This window comes from Acyrthosiphon pisum, chromosome X (assembly GCF_005508785.2).
Source record: "Acyrthosiphon pisum isolate AL4f chromosome X, pea_aphid_22Mar2018_4r6ur, whole genome shotgun sequence".
In the NCBI taxonomy this organism is placed as follows: Eukaryota; Metazoa; Arthropoda; class Insecta; order Hemiptera; family Aphididae; genus Acyrthosiphon; species Acyrthosiphon pisum.
The window spans coordinates 60,107,837-60,131,873 of NC_042493.1; the positions used below are offsets into that span (position 1 = coordinate 60,107,837).

Here is a 24,037-nt window from a genome sequence, read left to right on the forward strand (position 1 = left end):
TAGGTAGGTACACTCGATATAATTATAATTATTCAGTCAGTCGTTTCGCCGCAGTTACTCGCAACGGGTTTTCTCAAGCAATTTCTCTTCACACGAAAAATAATTAAAACAATTATTTATTTATAATATAAATAATAATAATATTAACCTACCTTACCTATTTAAACGCATTTAAATTACACCGTTACATATGTAAGTAGTATACTTGGGTACACTACTCATGTACACTGCAATTATCATAGGTGTAAATGTGTAATATACAACAAAATATTTAAACGATTCTTCAAAATAATAAATAGAATCATTATTTCTATGGTATTTATTTAGTTATATGAAAAAGCGAACATTAAAGTTATACTTAGATTTATGACCACGCCCTCGTAAGTTAAAATTCCGTAAGTCGCTGGAGAACATTTTTGAGGAAAATGGGTTTTTCAATTTTCTTAAAGTCATAACACAACATTGAATGCATCATAGTATGATATTATATTTTTCCATGTACATATAATTGCAATGGAATAAAAACAAAAAATAAAAGGATAAAACATTTTTGAATAACATAATATTATCTTACTTATTACATTTTTCATCAGTAGAATGATACCTATAATAAATTTCTTTCATTTTTAGTAACTTGGTTTATATGCATAACAACGTCGGAAGTAATGATTTTTCAATTATATTGATAGGTAATAATTTAAAAAATATATACACACAGCAGTCCTACAACCGTGTCTTGGCATATTATTGAAATCAGAAATATTAACTGCACATTTGTACCTATATATTATAATAAATTATTGTAAATTATAATTAATGTATTATCATGGTTTATGGATTACCTTAGCTAAAATCTAATACAATAGAATTAGGTAACTTTTCAAAATAAATTCCCTACGTTCAATATTGTTTTAGCTGAGCAATGTTTCTCCAGACTTACGGCATTGCCGACATAATAGTTAGGTGAATTTTAGAATTTTTATACGGCTTTGATTAATTTTTAAATTCATTAATATTATACTATATTATACAACATAATATAGAATAGCGTTCATCCACAATACATGCGCACGCAGGTGTTGATTCGATAGCTGTCCCACACACTATATAATATAATATAGGTAATATATTTATAAATACGTACCAACTACCTATACCTCGGTTCAAATCACTACATGCCGAATCTAAATGTTTGCTACCCCATTAAAATAGGTATATATATACATGAATGGTAAATAATAGCTTTGGAAAAAGCGTCTGTATATGCGATTTAATGTAGATGCACAATGGTAAAATGGATAACGTGCCATTTGTGTACATTTCGAGAGCAAACATTAAGGCGATTGCAAAACGTCAATATACTTTCAGGACCCACAGCAGCCTCGTCTAACATATATTTTTCAAATGTGCTATATACCGCATATACCGGACATAAATAATAATGTACCTACGTATATAGGTGTAGGTATACGTGTAGATGATTTCGTCTTTCACGATTGGTTCATTAATTTCGTTGATTTCAATAGCATTTAGACGTGTGCCTATAGAGTAAGTTTGGCAAGTTAATGAAAATAATTTGGTAACTCAAATTAAGTCAAGTCAAGTGAATACAACGTCGTTAATTATAATATGTTCATAATAGTACAGTACCTATCGTGATGAATAATGAATTGAACTCGTTGCAGCTACGTTTAAAGTTAAATAAGTTAATATTTAAGGTAACACAATTGGGTTTTTAAAAATTGAATCTACTTTTTTGATTACTAGGAAATATGAATCACATAAATAATGTACATTAGAGCATCAGAGGCTTAGGAAATATTATTTTTTCAAGAAACTAACAGGAATGATAATCTTATTACTATATTAAAGTATTAGATTATATTTTATTTAAAACCATGAATACAATAATAATATAGTACCTAATATAATAAATAATAATATAAGTACCTAGTTATAATGTATAAAAACATTAAAACCAAAAATGTTAAAAACATTTTTAATTTAGTGGATTATTTTTAAATCAAAATCTTAATTTTTTACTCAACTTAAACAGTTTAACTATGTCTAGTTAAAGCATACATTTGTGTATATATTACAATATGTGCAAATTAAATCGGGTATGATATTAAAATAATATTTATCACGTTTATATGAGGTTAGCACGTTCCATAGGACAATATACAAACATAAATTATATTAAGTAGGTACCTACGTTATATTAATTGTATACCGTTTAAAACATTTAATATTATATAATAATATATAGTTTAATGTGCTGCAGTAAATACTTCGCACCTACGAATGTCATAACACAATCGGATCCGAACGATATCGCGATTTCGTGAGTTCACGTCATGTTTGCTATTAAATATAGTTAAATAACAATAATAATTATAATATGGTGCCCTCACATCATAAATGTTATTTTACAGTCGCCAGTCTTATTTTTTTAGTTTATCATTATCACGTGTGTGCCAGCACGTGCTCTGAGCGTTTCAAATAACTAAATTTTCGTATCAAATTACTCTCATTTTTTTTTTTCAATGTAATTTATATAATATTATTATTGTACATATCTGCCTATTAATAATATTTTTTACTCAAGAGGAATATTATTATTATTAATATTATTATTGTTCCACCATTCGTTAACAAACGGATTATTCGAACAATTTACATTTTTAAATCATTACTACTCATCTATGCTAAATAGATTAAAAAAAAAAAAATAACTATACACTATATAGGTAAGTACATTATATTGAACTTGAATAATTAGTAGGTATATCTTGAATAATCAGTTTTAGGTATACGGAGGTATGAATTTACCACATATTTTATAAGGTTACTAAATTTGAATATACATACTACATAGGTACCTTGTATAATATAATATATTCTGTTAATAAGTTAGTTAATATTTTAATAATTACTTTCAGGTCTTAGAATGTTTGAATACTTTAATTATTGTTTTGACGATTTAAAAGTATTTTAAAAAACTATAAAAACTGCAGTTCGTATTAACTTAATGTCATCACCGGCGTGCTGTAATTTTTTATTTTTACAAATTTATTATTTTTAAATTTTTAACCGTTCTATACGTGTATTATTTTTAGTTATAATACAGTGAACCGTAACTTTTCAGCACCCGTGTATTACACTGGAATATTATAAATTATTTTCCAGTTGCATGTTGTAATAAAGGTATTGATTTGTATTTTGTATTAAGCTTTCCAAAAAGTGATTATTTTTCGCGCATGTTTTCTCAAATTTATTACGACGCTAAGTATATTATTTAAATATATGCATTAATAGGTACCAACGCAGTATAGTACGCGTATAGTGTAGTATACAACAATATGCATTTAAAAGTGCGTGTGTGTGCTCAAGTTAAAAAAAAAAATAATAATAAAATCGTTACGGATTTCATCGGATTAAGCATTTCTAATTGTTTATGTTTAACATCACGTAGTCCTTGACACGAAGTTCACGCCACCTGCACCCGTTGTTAGAAATAATAAAAGTTTTATATACATTTTTAGCGTGCACCACAAAGAATTAGAACACGTTTTAATATAAAAAATTGAAGAAAAAAAATAATATAATAATAATACAAAAACCAGTACAGCACGACGACGGTGTTGTAGGCGAGGGACACGAGCAAATAGCGAATAATAAAGTACGCGCATATTTTACTATTGTACAGAGTGATTCCTACATTTAAGGCAGTGCTGCATATTTCATACCTACTATTGTGCGGATTTAATTATCTGGTACCTAAGTAATTTCGATTTGAACATTCCTAAACAGTTATTATTATTATTTTGTTTTTTATCACGTCTTATGTAAAACCTTATCTTCCTGTGCGGGTTCTTGCGTTATTCAATAGATATATTATATAATATTATGATACGCAAACTTATATTGATATTAATTATATTATGCTAAAGCTGCAGAATAACCCGTCACTGCCGGGTTGAAGTATACAAATTGAATAGTTAGTAAATAATTTTGATAATGTTTTTGAAATATCTTTCTATTCTAAGATATAGTCGACCCGTTCAAACGTTTTATAATGGCTTGAATCGTTACACTAGTCAATTAGAAAAAATATCAAATTAAAGTAATTTTAACGCATTGACAGACCCAGTCGCACGAATAGGTATAAATGTATAATAAATATACTCTTATTGCAAGATTTTCGCTTTGCCAGGGTGCACTTTTGAAAAATACTACTATTGCTACTAGCAGACGAAAAACTGACCAAAAATGGACACTACTGATGTTTTATTTATAATCTGTAGAAAATATTTCCCATAATAACACATATTTGCATTATTATAATTTATAAGGTCTCTGAAAAATACATAACATAGGTAAATGCAAATATTTATCGAATTGGCTTGGACATCTGGGAAGTAGAGGCTTCACTTATGTTAGGTTAGGTTAGGTTAAACAACGATTCCACTCTAAATCGTCTAATAACAATATATAGTATCTATATATATTGCACCATATTGTTATGGGACGGTTTCGGTAAAGTGACTCAACATATAATATAATATGTTTTAGTAACTGTTCTCATCATATATATATGTATATATGTATACATACGTATGTATGTCTTTCTGCAACAATATAGCCCCTCACATATAATACAGTATAATGTCCTCAAAGTCAATAATATTATATCGAAAGCAATATTGTCAAAACATCAAAAAATGGTTCTCTTTTTTTCACTGTGTACGCACATACACACACACACACACACACACACACACACACACACACACACACATCAGTATAATATATATATATACACTAGAATTTGGTTGAATATACTGTATGGCAATACATATACCATATACCATATACATATACCACGAATACCTGCTATAAAATATACCTATATACATATACTAAATTCTGCTTTCAAACATACCTATAGGTGTAAAATACCCTGCGCGTTACCTATATATGTATATATATATAGTATTATGGTTTTCAAGTATATGTTATAAATTTACATTTTCAACAGTTTAAAAAAAAAATAAGTAGGTAACACATAATATTATACTGACAACTGACATAAAAATAACTTATACATAAAAAAATTGGTTACATATTTTATTTGTATGTATGATATACCTAATATTATTATATATTATATTATTGTATACCTATATATAGGCGTACAAATACGCGTATAGGTAAATTGTACTTCATTTGTGAATAATTTCTCCTCGGAACGTAATTCTCGCCATTTACACATTCACGTAGGTATATATTGTATATTGCGGCAAAATAAAATATCGGATTACATTCGCGAAGACGATGTTCGCTTATATTGTTATCAGCTTATCGCGCATATTGTTATTTACTGAGATATTAGATCCGTTTCGAGAAAATAAATCAATATTATTATTACGTTTTTTTTACCTTAAAGTCTGCGATATCCATTGTCGGCGAAGCGCGGAACAGTTCGAACAGATAAATATTGTTAGACACCAATTATTATACCTATAGGCATAGCTGGAACCTATACTGTCGATAATAATAATAATTGTATTATTTTATCGAAATAACTCCAATGAACTTTAATAAAATTACATTTTTACTTTTATTAATATCCATTATATCCACAACCTACAAGAAGCTTTAGAAAATTGGAAGATCTGTTTATTTTCAAACTAGGTACCTACATGGAAGCCAAATATTATAACATAGTTACACCATATAATACCTACATTAAAAACAATCAATGATCATTATAAAAGTACCGTTAAGAGTTTATATTTGTAATATAATATTATGATTTTAGGTAGGTAGGTACAAGGTACGTAATAACATCTCATTCCACTTATAATTATGGTCATTGGTCATTAACTCATAAGTCATAACTGTCCAATCCATTGAATACTTCACACCCTTAATAATGCCTCATTAACTTAATATTTGTTTTTTTATTATCATGTGCCTACCTAGTTTATCAATGATATTATAAATTGTATACAAATTGTTAACATCATACTGTACTGTATTCCTGTATTTGTGTTACTTAAAATTACCGCCGAACGTTAATATTTCAAAATAAAATAAATAAAATACTCAATAATGTACCAACATTAAATAACTATTTAGTATAGGTATACCTATATTCAATTATGCCACTCTTTTTATGTGGAATAATATAATAAAATAAAATATACGTTGTACGTATTATATTATATTTATAAACACGGACACAACACAGGCCACGTATCGACTGAAACTAAAGAAATTCTTCACATTATTCGTTTTTATTTGTTTTACAATATGTTTTCGGGCATCTGGGCGTCCTAAACAAACACATTTCTCGACTGCGCGGTAGTGAGAATACTGCGATGGGAATTTGCTATGTATAGTATTGTCTTGCGTACGTTATGTTTGCAAAATTCAATAATAAACGTTTTCATATCGTCGTCTCCCGTATTCGCCAGCAGACGAGCGCTATGTAAATATAAACAAATAATACACGAAATAGACGGGTATGTCATAGGTCAAGTCACCCAAATGTTGTTTGAAAATAATCAATATTTCTTATTTTTTTAAAACTTAGGTACCTATAATATTATGTGCTAAAATTAAAACCGTTTGGTAAAGTCGAAGACAACATACTATAATATGCACATAGCACAATCGTTTAAGTAGGTACTCATAATATAATATTATGTACGTAAGTATAATAGATACAATTAATAATATTATAGTTTTAATAAAATAATATACATTTTTTTGTTTATTTCATTTGAAGAACTCAATCAAAAATAAATTATCTGTTGACAAATATAGGTACCTACTGTACTATTAATCATCGCAAGCATAAATAAAATTAATTGAACCATTACAATGAAAATAAGTAAATTATTACCATTAAAGCTTTTGAAATATTTTAGTGCACAGAATGAGTTTAATTTTAATGATGACATATTTTTCTTAAGTACCAAAGTAAAAATATAAGACTATTTTATGTCAGTATTTATTACTTGGCAATGTTACAGAGTTGTATTTTTTATCGTATTTATTCTGGACATTTTTTGGCTCTACCTAAAATGTAGGGATTTAAATGTTTATTACTCCTTGAAAATATTTAATAATAAAATGGATATTTTAATATTTTTATAATTTACCTAATTAAATTCTGAAACTAATTTAATTATCTTTGTGAATTTGAGTAATTTATAGCAATTAATTATTAATATAGTAAAATAGTTTATCGTTGATATTGAATATATAACACCTATACAAAATAATTTGTATAGTAAGTACTTATTATAAATTACATTCTAAAAGCATTTCCACAAATCATTTATACATACCTAAAATTGTATTATTTGTATAGTGGAGTGTATCATATTATATATGTACCTAGTTATCAATACATTGTAATATAGGCTACAAAATACAAGATATGTTTATCATAACAATTAACAATAGTAAATATTGTTAATTAGAACAGCTACCTATACCATATATTAATCATTAATAAAATGTGAACTTTTAAATTAAATTAATACTATACATATGTATAGTATTATATAATACTTGATATTATTTATAGACTATAATATTATATTGCCAATATTTTTAAAGTCACATAATATGTAGGTTTTTATATTTTTATTTTTCATATACCTAATACGACGTATTTATTATGTTTGACAAAGCCGGTATATTAAGAGCTCATTTCAGTGATAAAATCATTTTTCGTCAAGCTGAATATATATTGCCTTGATATTTTATATATTTTATCTCAAAAAAGAGTCTCCACATGTGTGGAATTTAAATGAAAAACATAACATGTAATAGATAATGACATAATAATATAATATATAAGACTCGTAAAATATGTGTGTCCGAAAATCCCGATATCATCTGGAGAACATATACAACGCGAATAACATATATTACGAGCGTACCCCGTTGTGCTCGAAGCACATGATGAAATGTGATTTATCGCACTAATTCTTGTTATTTAGCCCCTCGGGAGAGAGGATGAGAGAGAAAAACAGGGTAGTTCGCTGTACCCAGTGGGGTGCACTATAAGACGGCATATTGTATATAATATAATTTATATAATATACCATAACCACACATGCAGAATATAATATATTATATATATATATACATGCACATAGTAATAATCCAACATGTGTAATGTATAATCGTTTCATTCACTATTTTATATACTTAAACGATCAACATCCGTATTAATGAATTCGTTATCATCCGGAGGTCGTTGTAGCCCGCTTGGCTTACGCGCCTTATTACAATATTGTAGCTGAGTTATCGCTTTGTCGCGGCAATATGGTTTTTTGTCATTATCGGTGAATTAACGTCTGCAGCAGTCTACGCAATAAACCTATAGAAAGTACCTGTTTATAAAACTTCACAGAGAGCTCTATTGTGATAGATCGTAAAAAAAAATTAAAAAAACACTACATTTTGATTAGGGTCATTCACTAATCATTTTTTCTCAGGGTCAACTACAATACGCTTCCGGTCACCAATGTGAGATTTTGCAGAAATTAGTTCTTTAAGAGAGTAAATGATGAGGTCATATTGATAACAATACATTTTTCATACCTACACAAACTTGAATATAAAATACATTACATTTATCGTATTCTAATTTTTAAATTCATTAAATTGAAGAAGTGTACTAGCAGTCACGACAGTTCCTACGTCTTATAGGATAAAGCAAAATTCAAAAAATTATTTCGAAACCTTAAATTTCTTATATTAACAATATATTATAATATTATATACAGATAAATTAATATTTATAATTTACAACTGATAAGATTAATTTAACTATTGCCCCTTATTTCAAAATAGCATTTATTTATATTTTTTATTACTTGACCTTAATGTGTCACAATCGTTGAATAAATATATTTATATTACGGTATTTCAATATTTGTTAAACTATATTTAAAACTGTGTTTTATTATTTGAAATATTAAAATATTTATTTTTATTTTTAAATGGTTTTTAAAGTAATAATTTCTGAAATTTAAATACTTGTATGTGTATCGTTCATTGATTTTATGATAAACTTTTTAAGTTATAGATATTATTGTCTATATATAGGACAATAGGAATTTTTTTTGCAACTTGCAAGTCAACTTAAATGTGTAATAAATAGTAGGTACGTACCTACCTAATATTTTTTATATTTACCATTCTGTTTTTAAATAAAATGAAATGAAATGATTATTATTATTTTTTTAGTGTAAAATAAACGGAAACTTATAAACTCAAGAAAACTTTATATTTTATTTGCATATACTCCTACATTGTGTTTTTCTTATTAATTTCAAGTTATGTAGGTATAAATGATATATTTTATTTTTAATCATTTTTTAAATGCATTTTTCTGTCCTACTAATCATATTAAGCATATTGAACTCATATTTAAGTTAATAATTAAATCATGTGCTTAAAGTACAACCACAATATTTTGTTTCTGAGAATCAATTTTTATAATTACTATAGAACCTACCAATAATACCTACCTACTAAGAAAATTATCGTCAAAAATTTTTTTTCCGTAGACTATACTATGGTAATTACTAATTTTGTATTGAAATCATTCATTTTTATCTCATGGGTTAAATTGAAGCTTGATAACACCTAATTAGTAACACACAAATAAATAGCTTATACATTATATGAGTGATCTGATTTTTAACAAAATTCGCTGTTTTAAATAAAACTATTTATACAACACGTGTTTAATCTATGAGTGAATTTATCGAATATTCAGTGTAAAGTATAAACAGTGATTGCTTTAGGCTATTTTATTTCAAATCTGCAATATTTGTGAACTTATTTTAATAGGCTCTAGATTATTGAATATTGAGTGAAAAATTTTTTATTTTTTATTTTTTTTTGTCGCCTATACGTATATAATATATAATAAGTTATGTGTAGAGATGATGAAAATATTTTGTTATAATATGTTCATGTGTATCAACTTATTAGGAAGTGTATCTCGGTTGCGTTCAGGGAGCATTACCGGGCCGAGTTAATTTTCCAGTAACACTCGTCCTCCGGGTGCGCTCGTCACACAATATTGTTACACGGTAATATTTAAACATTATACTATTGTTACAACAAAAGCTGGTATACAATTGCACTAAGTCGAAGGCATCTGGGGCGTTGTAACGGAGTAGGTTATTTAATATAATATAATAATATTTTATAGAGCTACGTAGAGGGTAGTATGATGTTATCAATAGGTTATATAGGTAGTATGCTGTATGAAATAATATTAGTAAAACAAACGCCACTTACCCATCTTTCTGTTCAGCCGCCCGATCCCTTTGCCTTCGGTTTTTGAACCAGTTGGATACCTGGGTCGTGGTCAATCCTGTGGCCTCTGCCAATTCCCTTTTCTCCCTGGGGCTTGGATACGGGTTGCTAGCGTACCATTCGCGCAACACCATCCGGGACTTTTCCTTGAAACAATAGCTGGTCTCCTCACCGTCCCATATGGTCCGAGGCAGCGGGAACTTGCGGCGTACTCGGTACTTGCCGACGGCACCCAGCGGGCGGCCCCTGAGCTTCTCGGCCTCCACGTAGTGCGCCTTGAGCCAGAGCGCCTGCAGCTTAGGGTGGTTGTGCGCGGAGAACTGGTTGCTCTCCAGCAATCGGTACAGCTCCTTGAAGTTACCGCGGTGGAACGCAACGATGGCCTTTGCCTTGAGCACGCTCTCGTGCTTGTGTAGCTTGTCGCAACTCGGCAGCGACCACAGGAACCGACCAAGCCGCTCGATGTTGCCGGACTGCTGGAGCACTTCGCACACGCAAGCCACCTGTTCCTGGGTGAACCCGAACGACGGCAAAAGTGGCGTCATGGCGCTACCTCCTCCGGCACCACCGCTGCCGCCGCCACCGCCGCCCGACGACGAACCGGGCGAATGCTGTTGGGGCTGGCTGGCGGTGCTTGCGTGGTGTGGCGATCCCTGTATCCCGCTGATGATGCTGGGCCCGCCCGGATGGTCCACGTTGAAACTCCCGAAGTTGCCTGCAGTACCGCTGCCGATCAACATCACTGCTGTGCATCCACTCGACTCAACGACTCAACGACGGCATGACACGACTGGACGCGTAGGTATGTATAATTTTATAGTACGGACAGCTGATTACAATATAAGGCAGGTAGGTAGGCGCAATTGTACGATGCGATTGCAAAAAAAAAAAATTAAAGATATCGATAGCGAACGACGGCGGAATTTAATCAAACGTCGAAAACCGTAGTGAGTAGGTACATATACTTATAGATAATACCGAGCGGAACTATACAATAATATAAAATATTACAGAGTCGTGTACGCGGAACCGAACGGACTGAACGACGAGGACACAATAAACGACGCGAGAAACATCCGTATGCTACGATAATAATAATATTATTATGTTTGTGTGGTATGACAAAACTATATTGCTATTATTATTGTTATCACTGTATATTATATTTTCGCCCGACGATCGCCCGTTCTGCTGTGCGTGTATACAACGTATAGGCTTTGCGGCCGACTAACGCGACGACAACGACTCCCGGGCCAGCCAGCCAGACGACTCGACACACACGTACCCCACCACCGACATCGCCGCCGCCGAGGCCCGGTAACCGTGGTAACCACTGCCGCCAGGGCCGTGCGCGACCACTTTGGCCGAACGGGTAGGCGGTCCCCCCCGCGATGGGCGCGGTCTCTGGGAGGTGGTGCGCGCTTTAGTGTTGCCGCTGCCACCGCCGGTGGACATGCATATTTCCGCGCGTCTTCGGTCGCATGGTCCACGGACTCGCGGTTAATATTAATTATACCTACTATGTATTTTAACGTTCGAATATTATTATTTTTTTCGACCGAATTAATCGTGAGAATAGAATATTATTGTATATGATGGAACGACACCGCATTATATTATGTACCTACACCTATATAATATAACGTTACTATGCAATTACCTATAGGTATTTAACGAAAATATAATAATCGTGTGAAATGGTTCTTCCTATTTTTTGAAATTTCCGCGGTCAAATTAATAGATAGGTGTAAATATAAACGTGCATAAGAATAGATAATGTGTAGGTATTCTGTTATGCGTGAATGTTTATTAAATTCCTGGGTCGATTAATATTTTAGATTTGGAGAAAATCTAATTTTAACTGCGGGTGAATTGCAAAAGAACAGCTCTTTCGTCTAATAACGTTTTCTATAATTTCGACTTGCCTATAATTTCAATAAATTCGTTGAATTGAATTTTATTAGACCTGTATAGCCTATATATTATAGATAATCAGTCTCATTGGAAAGTTGGTGAAGTAGGCGTAGCTATTGGTTAAAATGTATTAGTTATTACCATACTAACCACTAAGTACCTGTGAAATCTCTTTGTCCAAATTATAGTTTTATAATTAACATCACCGCAATAAATTTATTAAAATATCATAATTTAAATAATATCTAAGTTCATGTCTATTTTAAGACTTTGAAAAAACTATTCACAGATCCTATAATATAAATGAGACAATAACTGTTTAAAAGTAATAATAATTCAGATTAGCTTTGAGTTTTGACAGGCTTAATAAATTATTCACCAAATAACTAGTGTAGGTACATAATATGTGTACCAGTGTAACAGTGTAGTCAAATAACTAGTGTACTTGTGACCTGTCTATAAATATACGACAATAACTATAAAATATTATAAGTTATAATATTTTGTAGAGTATAAACCATGGACTTATATAGACCGCGCATTAGTGAAATATATTTAAGCCAACATATGTGCGAGAGAGACAGACTCTGACATTACTTTTTATAGGAGATTATAAGCAATTTTATAATCATTTTATATATTTATAATCTCAAGGAGTAATGTACAAATTGTTAATAAACTCCTTGAAATTTTAATGTCAGAGTCTGTGTCTCTCACTGAACAATATACAGTTCAGTGGTCTCTCTCGCACATATGTTGGCTTAAAATGTTACACACAAAACGAGCGTAATGCGCGGTCTATATATAATTTATTATAAGTCTATGGTATAAACGGTACAGATCGATAAGATTTTCTGAAGACTGTGCATTGCCAGCTGTTAATTATTTTTAATGGGTTTTATTATCGACGATATTTACCGATATCACTAAACACTTTATCGAGTATTTGGTATTTGACTAGTTAATTTAACGTTTATAAAAATACCCATACTACCTATCTATAGATTAAAATATGTTCATAATGCGTATAAACTTACAATAGATTCAAAATTGTTCGTCTTTTTAAAATTAATTAAATGCTTTTTTTACTGATTATATTGCATTTAAATTCGAACCCTAATGATAACGAAATCCTCCACTCAGACCGGCACACCAACACTATACCTAATTGAAACAGCCTCTAACCTCTAAAAAAGGTTTCACTGTCGTCTTCCGTTCTAACTCATAATCCTTTAATGTTGCCTGGAAACCCTAGCTGCAAGTTGCAACCATAGAAGACTTAAAAAAACACAAACTAAAAACAAACTTTAAATACTTTTGTTCTTTAAGTATCACCATATTATTATACTATGTGGGTGGCTATTCTAAACTGTATCTACATATTATTGTATTCATAAAAAATAAAAAATAATGTTTACAGCAGGGACTGGAACCTTTTGAATTTATCGGAATCGATTCCGATACCGGTTCCCAAAAATAAAATAAATGTTCCAGTTTGGTTCTAATTTTTTGATAAAAAAAATAATGGTAATGGTTCCAAATAATTTTGGTTCCGGTTAATTCCAGATAATTTCGGTACCTACCAAAAGGTATAATAATTTTAAATACCTCTCCGGAATGCGGGTTTAATTAATAGTATGAAAAATATTAGAAAACTCATAATATGATCATCAAATACATAGATTATACACAAAACAGTAATATCTTTAAATTATGATAGATAAAATTATTTTATTTTTAAACCTAAAAGTACCTTTTTAATTTATAAATTCCGGTTTGGTTCCGATACATTATTTATTAAAATAAAGGTTTCAGTTCTTAAAATTTTAAAGGTACCGGCTTCACATAATATGTCAAAAAATAAATACAAATATTATATTCCTGACTAAATATACCATTATACCCAATAATTATTATTGTTTTCCTTCATTAAAAGTAATAACATTTATTTTTATTTGTCAAGACTTAACTTGTTTGCTATGGCCATAATAATTTATGTAGGTACTTTTATACTTATTTTTACATATTGCGACAGATTTAAGTATTAAACACATAATTATCGAATAAGTTTTGGAAGTAGGAACAGCAGTGGGTATAAGTATTATAGCCGTATAGCTATATATGCAAATATGCTAGGTAATAGTGTTTATTCAGGATGACTTTTAGTCGGAATGCAGAACGGCGGAATCAGTGAATACGACCCAATAATATGTAATATTTTCTCAATACCTGTGACGGGATATACCAAGGCTAACCAGTTGCATTTAGATTGTAGTAGGTACCTATGGGTTATAAGTTATGACTTATAAGTATTTATTTTATTCCGCCAATAACTAATTCAGTGGCGCATAATAAATAATGTAATAGTTTCAATTATATAAACATGTTGTCTTAGAACCTTGTTTATGTCAATACATAGTTTCTTTTGAATGGGCTATGTAAATTATTATAAAAATAACCAATATGGCTATAGATGAGATTTTCGTAGGTTATATATTATTATTATAGACGCAATTTAATACCGCAGCGTGGTGGCTGTTTATACTATACATTACCTATATTGGTACATACCTATAAACTATAATTTCTCACTTAAATAACTTAAAAAATTAATGTACCTATGTCTTAAATATATTTTTAATGAAAACCTTATAGTTATTACTTATAACTTATTAATAAATATATATATGAATATCTACATATATAATATATACCTATTAGTTATTTATATGGCTACTTTATCGAGAAGTTATGAAGTACTGTATCTAGTTTAGTGTATACATTACTATACCTATGTAGTATATGTATTATTTAAATATAATATTATATGATGTACAACTTTAAACTTACCGGTAAATGTCACTTTTTATTCTTCACAGGAATTATATTGGTATTATAGGTACTAATATATAATTCAATTTTTATAATATTGCTAGATATACCTATAAGAAATTCGATTAATTTATTTTTGGTACCTATTAAAAACATTATTATTACTACTGAACATCTATAACAGGAAAATATGAATAAATCAGTTTGGAAAGAAATTTGTATTTTGTTTAATACTATAATAGCATGTATAATATATTATTCATAATACATATATATGCAAGGCTGTGTAAGTTAATGATATTTTTCTAACTCAGTTAAGTTAAGTTATTATGTACCAATATCTAACAAAAAGTTTAAAGTTTAAAGTTAATTTAACTATAGGTTAACTCAGTTAAGTTAAAAGTTAATACACACTTTTTGTTAATTTTTTATTAAGTTAAAAAAAAGTTAATTTGTTTATTCAACGCTATAGTGTACTTAATTTTTTTCCAACCCAAAACTAAATTATAGGATATAGGTAGTGTTTATACTTCATATAGTATTCCTATATAAGTTAGATTCGAATGATATAAATTGTTAACTTTAAACAATTTACGATACATATTTTTTGACATGAAAACGAAATAGACTGAATAGTGAAATATAATAAAATTAAAAACAAAATCAATTAACCTAACTCACTTCTTAAAATGAAAAATTAACTCGTTCATTTCACGTTAATTAAGAAAGAAATGTAGTAAGTTAACAGTTAAGTTCATGCAAAGCCAAAAGTAACTAGTTAAGTTGAAAAGTTAAAATTAAATTACATTTTTAACTTAACTTTAACTTTTTAACTCGTTAATGTCCTGCAACCTTGTAAATATGTTCCCCGCGGGAATGATGATAATTTAGGAATTGTCGTGATTACCTCAATGTTGACAATGACTGGAAAAAATCCGAAGATATTTCTTAGTTTTATCATCATTTCCTTATTATATTTAGCAACGTTACAAATCCCTATAAACAATCCCTATAAATATAAACACCTTTATCGGTGTTTGTGGCCTTTATTGTGGAACATAGTAGGTATCAACCCGGTTATATGTTATCGTTATTCGTTTTTATTGCATATACCTAATTTATAAAAAAATTTTCAATAATTGACAAATGTAAAATTATTGTACTCAGTATTGTTATGGACACTTTCGGTATGACACATTAATGTACCAGATTTAAATTAAATGCGTTTATAATTTGACAATAACCCATTTAGTTGAATATACGCATAATGCCAATAACTTTTTTTCGATAATGATGAATATTGTGAACGAATCGAAGAAATGAAACAATCCAAAATCACGCTATCCACGTCTGGAAAAAAATGTACGAAAGAATATAGGAATATTCGTAAGTACAATATCTTGCTACAGCAGTAAAAAATGGTCTTATTAAAACCATAACCAATGCGATATAGGGTGAGCGTTATTAGTTATTACTTATTAGTTTATTACGTACAAAATGAAGAGTATTGTTTGATATCACTCATTCTACACATAGGTATAGAAATCGGTCATGGAAGCCGAGACCTAAGGGCTGAGATTTCTGAACTTAAGTTAAAATACTCGATAGTGTGAAAAAGGAAATAATAATGGTCTCAAAAAAAAAAAAATCAAGGTTATAAAGAATATTTAAGATTATGATTTATCCTAAATAATAAGTATTAGGTAGGTATATTATATTATTTGATTTTTAATTTTATCATCAATGACTTCTTTTATTAGGAATTGTCATCAATTACTAGTTATTGACGTAAATTCTTTACTAAATCAGGCATTATCGTTATTGAATATTCATTGTCAACATCGACTAAATAAACATGATGGAAATGTTTCCAGTAACATAATATATACCGTGTGTCCGCGAAAATAAGGTATACTGTAAATTACCCATATTACTCATTACCCTATATATATTTCCGAATTCTGTTTGCGGGACATGCAACTTTACTATTGGACCATTAATCTCCCGCAGGCAGAATTCTAAAATATGTATAGAGTACTGAATAACGTAGGTAACTGACTTATAGAGTGTACACAGTTTTCGAGGTTGGTTTTTTTTTTTTAAATATAGCTTTAAAAAATATATAAATGGTAAGCAATTAGGTAAAAATTAAATTTTTCTTATTTTAATTAAATTTAATATTTCTATAAAATGAAATGTGTGCTGTAAAAATTTTTATTGTGTTATTTTAAATGAATTGTGTCCAAAATTATGACTGTAGATATAAATTACTAATTAGGATACCTATTTTTTATAGTAGGTATTGATTTTATGGGCAAGACACTTTTCGACCAAAAACGTACCCTTCCCTTTTCGGCCGATTCACTTTTCGACCAAAAAAATATTATTAAATAATAATTATAAGCCTTTATGTAGAAAAAATTATTTTTGTTAGTTATTTTTAAATATAGTACCTAGCTAGTAGGTTACAAATAAATAATGTTAATAATTACATATAAGTCTTTATGTTATACATATAAAAAAATATTAAAAAATAATATATAAGTTGTATAAAATACTAAAATGTATAAATTAATACGTAATAATATTTGTAAGAATAATTTTTGTTGTCAATAAAATATAGAAAACTATGATAATAATTACAATTCCTGTCATAATTCATCTTTTTTTTACTCACTTATGTTAGCATTGTTTAGGTTAGGTTGCTGGTTCACTACTTTTTAAAGTAGTTATTTGAAACCAACTTAATAAAATCATTGTGTATTATATTAAACTTTTTATTGGTCTAAAAGTGAATCAGCCGAAAAGGGAAGGGTACGTTTTTGGTCGAAATGGTAAATCGAAATAATAACAATAATTCTTTTGAATCACACTACACAATATTGCGTTACATATTCTTACTTATAAAGTGGGCCAGTTAAATTCATAACCATTAATTACAGCTTTTTTATTTCAATATCTAATTCCTAGAATCGGATACATCTATAATATTAATAGAATATTAAAAAAAACTTGACATCGATTTGATGAATTCGCTCACGGCCTTGGTATTCGTGTATTCAATCATTAAAAACAATTACTTCAGACCTGCAAAGATGACACTAAGAAATGTGGTTGGGAGGGTGGAGGGATTAGCAATTCTCGTCATGGTTACCGGGTTTCTGTTGTTTCCAGTAAATCGTATATTTTTAATTCATTTTCACGGAACGTTATTTGGTTTAGTTGTTTGATTTGTTTTTATTTGAAGTCACGTCACGTTAACATTTTATGAATTATCATTTTTAAAAAAATACACCATTTAAATGGAAACCGCCTCTATTGAACCAAACAGAACAACAGCATCACACAAATCAAAGATAAAGGTGTTTTTTGAAAAAACCATCGGAAAAGGCACATTTGGGCAAGTCAAGTATTGTGTGGCAAACGTAAATAACGAAACCATTGGCTTTGCAGTAAAAATCATCGATAAAAAGTCATCAGTATATCAATGCAACAAATCGGCGATGAACCGTGAAATTATCATTTCGAAAAAAGTCAATCATCCAAGCCTAATAAAGTTCATTAAAATTATCATACATCATAATTATATCTACATGTACATGGAATACTGCAAGTATACCATCTTACTGCTATCTTGCTAATTAAGTGATAGTGATAACTGATAACATAGCATCAACTGACCCAATCGATATTTTTAAATAATTAATAATATGATTAGCTATTGTGGGCAAACAGGTCGAAAATCTAAATAAACGAATTTAAATCTGTTAAATTAACTTTATTACTTAGAAATCTCGATTCACCACCGGTTACGTTAAATAATCAAACAATTCCAACGGCAAATTAAGTTAAATATCTTGGGCTTACCTTAGATACCTAAATGCTTAACCTGGATCCCACACATAAAACTTAAGCGTAAAACTGTTAACTCTTGACTTCACCTCCTAAGACCTCTGTTGGAATCCAAGCACTCACTATCCAATAAACTTATCATATACAAGTCAATAATTCGACCAGTTTGGACACACAGTATTCTGCAGTTATGGGGTTCTTCAAAGCCATCCAATACCAAAACACTTCAACCGTTTCAATTCATCAGATTACGACTAGTAACGTCTTTTCCTTGGTATTTCACAAATAATACTCTTCTCGATGACCTAAAACTTCTACCCTTAATCAATTAGTAAAATTATATTACATTAAATTTCATACTAAATTAAACTCTCACAGTAACTGATAGTTACTATCCTCCATCTCACTTACTGGTACTTAATGTACGTAATGTACGTAAAATACACCATAGACAATGTCCTAGAGACCTACTCTATAAAAATAAAAAAACAACAATTGGTAATAATTAAAAAGTATCTGGATAGGTGGCCGTGGCACTAATGAGTGCCTGCTCATAAAGCTACCAATCGGTACCAACCTTGTATCGACTTTACCCGTTGTAATAATTGTATTGTATAGATTGTAAATACAATGTTTAGTAAAAAAAAATTTTAAAAATACTTAATACTACTTAAACCTATATATTTATATATTATATATACAGTTAAAGTCAATACTTTATGTACATAGTCTCCAATCTATTATTTTAAAAGCATTTTTCATTTATATGTATATTTTAATATGTAAACGCACAATTCAAAAATGATATGCAACGATTGTACTAAATTCTTACACTTAAAAACAATGTTTTCTACTGTGTAAGAAAACTAATATTAAGTACTTATATATTATAATCTTAAATATCTGTAATAAATAAAATAACATTTTACCTAAAACTAATATTATTATTTATGTATAGTTTTTAAACACTATAGGTTATTGACCTACCTGGCTTATCTATGTATAATAATATATAGGTCAGAAAGGTTTCAAATAATGCACCATGTAAATTCCTACTTTTGCGTTTAGAAATGGTGACATGGGTAAAACTGTTAAAAACTACGGTCCTTACGTCGAACGTGATGCGCAATTTTTGTTTTCTCAAATCGTCGCAGCCATCGAGTACCTTCATGACCTGGACATAGCGCACAGAGACATTAAGCCAGAAAACGTATTACTGAACCATCGAAATGAAGTGAAAGTAGCTGATTTTGGGTTGTCGGTTTTTTGTAAAGATTCGACCAGCAATAAACAACAATTGTCTCGCTGTGGCACAAGGATGTTTATGCCACCGGAAGTATTGACTCCAAACAACGGATATAATGCCAAACTCTTCGATATATGGTCAATGGGTGAGACACAATATGACGTATTTCAAATCACTAAGTTTCGTTAGAATTATTTTAAATTATAGTTTTTCCATATACGATATACCTACTATTGTAAAATAAGCCTACCCACCTATATTTGTATGCCTACCAAATAATATAAACTCATTAGATACGATATGACATTATACATTTCTGGGCCACTTTTTATCTGCAGGAATTGTGTACATATTGAATACATTGCTCGCTTTATTTAGAATCTAATATGTGTGACAACCGCAAACACAGCGCAATTGATTTCATTGTGTTGTAAACGCGCAAACGATTAAACGTCAAAATGATTATGCAGAAAAATCCTATAAAAATCGCGGGGGAAAATACAATTTTGATTATATCATTATAAATTTCGGAATATTTTTCATTCGATTTAGTGGTATATCTAATATATATAAAATATTAATATGGCCGTCGGCCGATGCCCGATTGGGTAGAATTTGATATTATACTATACTTACGTGTCTAATATACCTACTATTTATAGTATTTAGGAGCTTTGATGGGTTGTATAAATGAAAATTATTTCCAGATCAGTTATAACAATATGATATAGACTAAATTTTATCAAATAAATTAGGTAACTTTAGGATAATATCTAACTCTGTATAGGTATTGTAGGTAACTACTCACAATTGCATAAAAAAACGGTTTTAAAAAAATTTTAAACTTCTATTCGTTTATGTGTTTATGGCATACAATATAAGCGGTATACTTACACTTATTAAATGCACCCATCATTCAATACGATAGGTATATATTTACAAAATAGGGTAAGTTAATATAAACAATAATTAACAAAAGTTAAGGAGTTAAGTGAATACTAAAAAAACGTTAAGTCATAAAAATTAATAGATATAAAATAATACATTTAACATTCCAAGTTTAAAGCTAATAAAAAAAGCAAATATTAACTTTTTTAAAAATAGTAAAATATATTTTATATAGTAAAAATACCTAACTCAGCTTAAAAAATAGTAAATCTACATTTTAATTAGTGCAAAGATCACATAGAGAGCATATTTTGTACCTACCTATATGTAGATGTATAATAAGATATTATTTTATCAAGAAAATCATTTAGATTATTTTTGTTTAAAACCGTGTAAAGGAAAGGTTAAACGCAGTAATTAATATTCATAATTATTATTAACCATTAAAACCAAAAATGTCAAAAACATTTTAAATATCGACTTGATGAATTATTTTTAAATCAGCTGAAAAGAAAGCAAAGTCAATTAGAAAATGAACTAACTGGTTAAGTTAAAAAGTTAAAAAAAATTGCTTTTTAACTAGTTGAATCTCACCTTTTTATATATATTATTTATGCCCTTACGAAAAATATCTATATATTCCGATACTAAGTATTTTACAATAACAGTGTTTAAAGTAAAAGCTACACTCCTATTAGGTTTTGACGTGGTCATAACTTATAACTAATCTATATACTATACCATCCCCAAATCTTACATTATAACCCATTATACGAAACTGTTATAAATATATTTTATAACGATATCGTATACCGGGACCTACCTATTATAATATATTATATTATATATAATACTAATTGCAGTCCCCTGGCCACACCATTAAGACCAAAGGACTACGAGATGTACTGCTACTGCGTTACAGGAGGTGTGCTGCATTACATGTTGACCGGCCAGGTGCCGTTCGACGACGGCCGCACTAAACAGATCGTCGCGCAACAGGTGTCGGGCGACATTGTTCTCCTACGACCGATGTACAAGCGAACGGTTTCCTCGTCGGCCAAACGGCTCGTAAGGCACATGCTCGAACCAGACGTACTCAAACGGGCACGCATCGAAGGTATCAAACGATCGAAGTGGATGACACTGATGGCTTAGTAGAGTTTGTTATAACCGAACTCCACATGGCGGATATTTTCAGATTTTAAAACACTGCAGGAAGTATAGTTGATCAACATACCTATTCAAAACCTATAACCTATTTTTGTTTTCAAAACAAATAAAGTTTTAAAAAGTTTATAATGCGTGTACGCGGGAAAAATAATAACTATATATTTTGGTATGATTGTTTGATTTACATTTAGTACAAAATACCATATGGAATATCTATTGTCAACGATTAAATCGATATTTAAAAAAAAAACGTCTATTAAGTTGATTATCGATTAGATTAAAATATCACCATGAGTATTATAGGTATGCATAACTTTTAGACATCAAATAAATAACCAATCTAGTATAGAAATAATCTGCAGACAAATAGGTACTGTATTTCAAACAAGTTAGTATCAACAACATCGATAAATAACAGTTTATAACATTTAGCTAACTGTATATTATAGACTATACCTTTTATGAGAAAAAAACTGAGTCGATATAGGTAGTAGTGTTGCTATATAGTATCTACTGCACTTGCCAGTTGCCATACACATTTTATAACAAATAATATTCTAAAATTATAATTTATTGTGTTCCAATGTACAGTGAAATATGTAAAGTGAATATCATTATTTTACAATTTTATATACTTATATGTATATATGAAAGTTGACCCCATGTGCTAAACCTGTTTAAAAATATAACGGAGGCACCCTCTATTATATTATAGTTGGAGTTAATACCGGTCGGTAGCGGAATATTCTTTCGGTATCAATATTATAATAATTGCAACGAATATCTCCACAACGTCTTCCTGGAAATCGAAACAAGTTCCTCGATAAAACGACACATAAACATTGAGACTGTTTGCGTTCGTATTTAATATGCACGTAATGAGTGTATGTTAATATATACTGGAAAAAAATATGTCATAAAAGTAAATAATTGTGCATTTGTACGTAATTATACAACTGTGGTCACATTGGTGTTTTTCTTTCCAATTCAATCGTGAATAATAAAATAATATAGGTACTGACATATCGTTACTCGATTAAAAGAATAACCTTGTATTCATATCAATAAAATTGATGTAAGTAGTGGAATCATAAATTAATGTGCAAAAATAGGTGGTATATCCGGTAGATATCTACCTACATGGTACGTCTTGAATACATGTTACCACTTTCAAATGTTCCACTATAAGAGAAAATTGCAAAAAGCCAGCATTTCAGGATGATACTAACATTTAAGTGTTGAAAACAGTGGCGTAATTACGGGGGGGATTTGGGTGTCGTATCCCCCCCCCATGACCTTTTTTTTTAAGACTGGTTAACTACATTTACCTATGTACTTCTTTATCTAATAATATATTTTTTTTTATTATTGATATCAAATGCCTCGGCTAGCTGGCAGTTGTCCGAAAAATGATAAGAGTATTATTTTTTCGTGGATCGACGACGCTCGATGATTATCAGATTATTTTATCTAGATTAAAGACTATTGCCCCATTGAAGTATTGAACAAAAAATAACTTAATAATGATTTGTACACTTAAACGGAATTTTCGTAGTGACTTTCCTAGTTTCGTCGTTATTCGGTAATCGAACATCGGTTATAAGTTACAGTTACAATCAGCAATCGGCATTCGACTTTTATAGTTTTATAATTCATAATTTGATATTATGATATAGGTTCTGATATTAAATTAATCATTCGTGTGGAGTTTTGTATTTAATTTTAATATTTACTATTTATAAATATATTGCATAATTTTTTTTTTTTTTTTGGGGG

General features: G+C 29.6%; 2 protein-coding genes across 2 annotated transcripts in view; one reads left to right on the forward strand and one right to left on the reverse strand.

Moving 5' to 3' along the window:
• The window catches only part of LOC100160072 (homeobox protein six1), a 54,601-nt gene extending 42,982 nt beyond the window's left edge, over window positions 1–11,619 (reverse strand). Inside the window, exon 1 of the mRNA XM_003243946.4 lies at window positions 10,342–11,619. Coding sequence (XP_003243994.1) covers window positions 10,342–11,099 — 758 coding nt within the window. The 5' untranslated portion in view covers window positions 11,100–11,619. The remainder of the gene's footprint in view (window positions 1–10,341) is intronic.
• An 8,412-nt stretch (window positions 11,620–20,031) lies between these two features.
• Window positions 20,032–22,404, forward strand: LOC100573629 (CBL-interacting protein kinase 1). Its single transcript, XM_029485648.1, has 2 exons — window positions 20,032–20,348; window positions 22,014–22,404. Exons 1-2 carry the CDS (start codon window positions 20,036–20,038, stop codon window positions 22,244–22,246), a joined length of 546 nt encoding a protein of 181 aa, XP_029341508.1. The 5' UTR covers window positions 20,032–20,035; the 3' UTR covers window positions 22,247–22,404.
• Window positions 22,405–24,037: the final 1,633 nt, after the last annotated feature.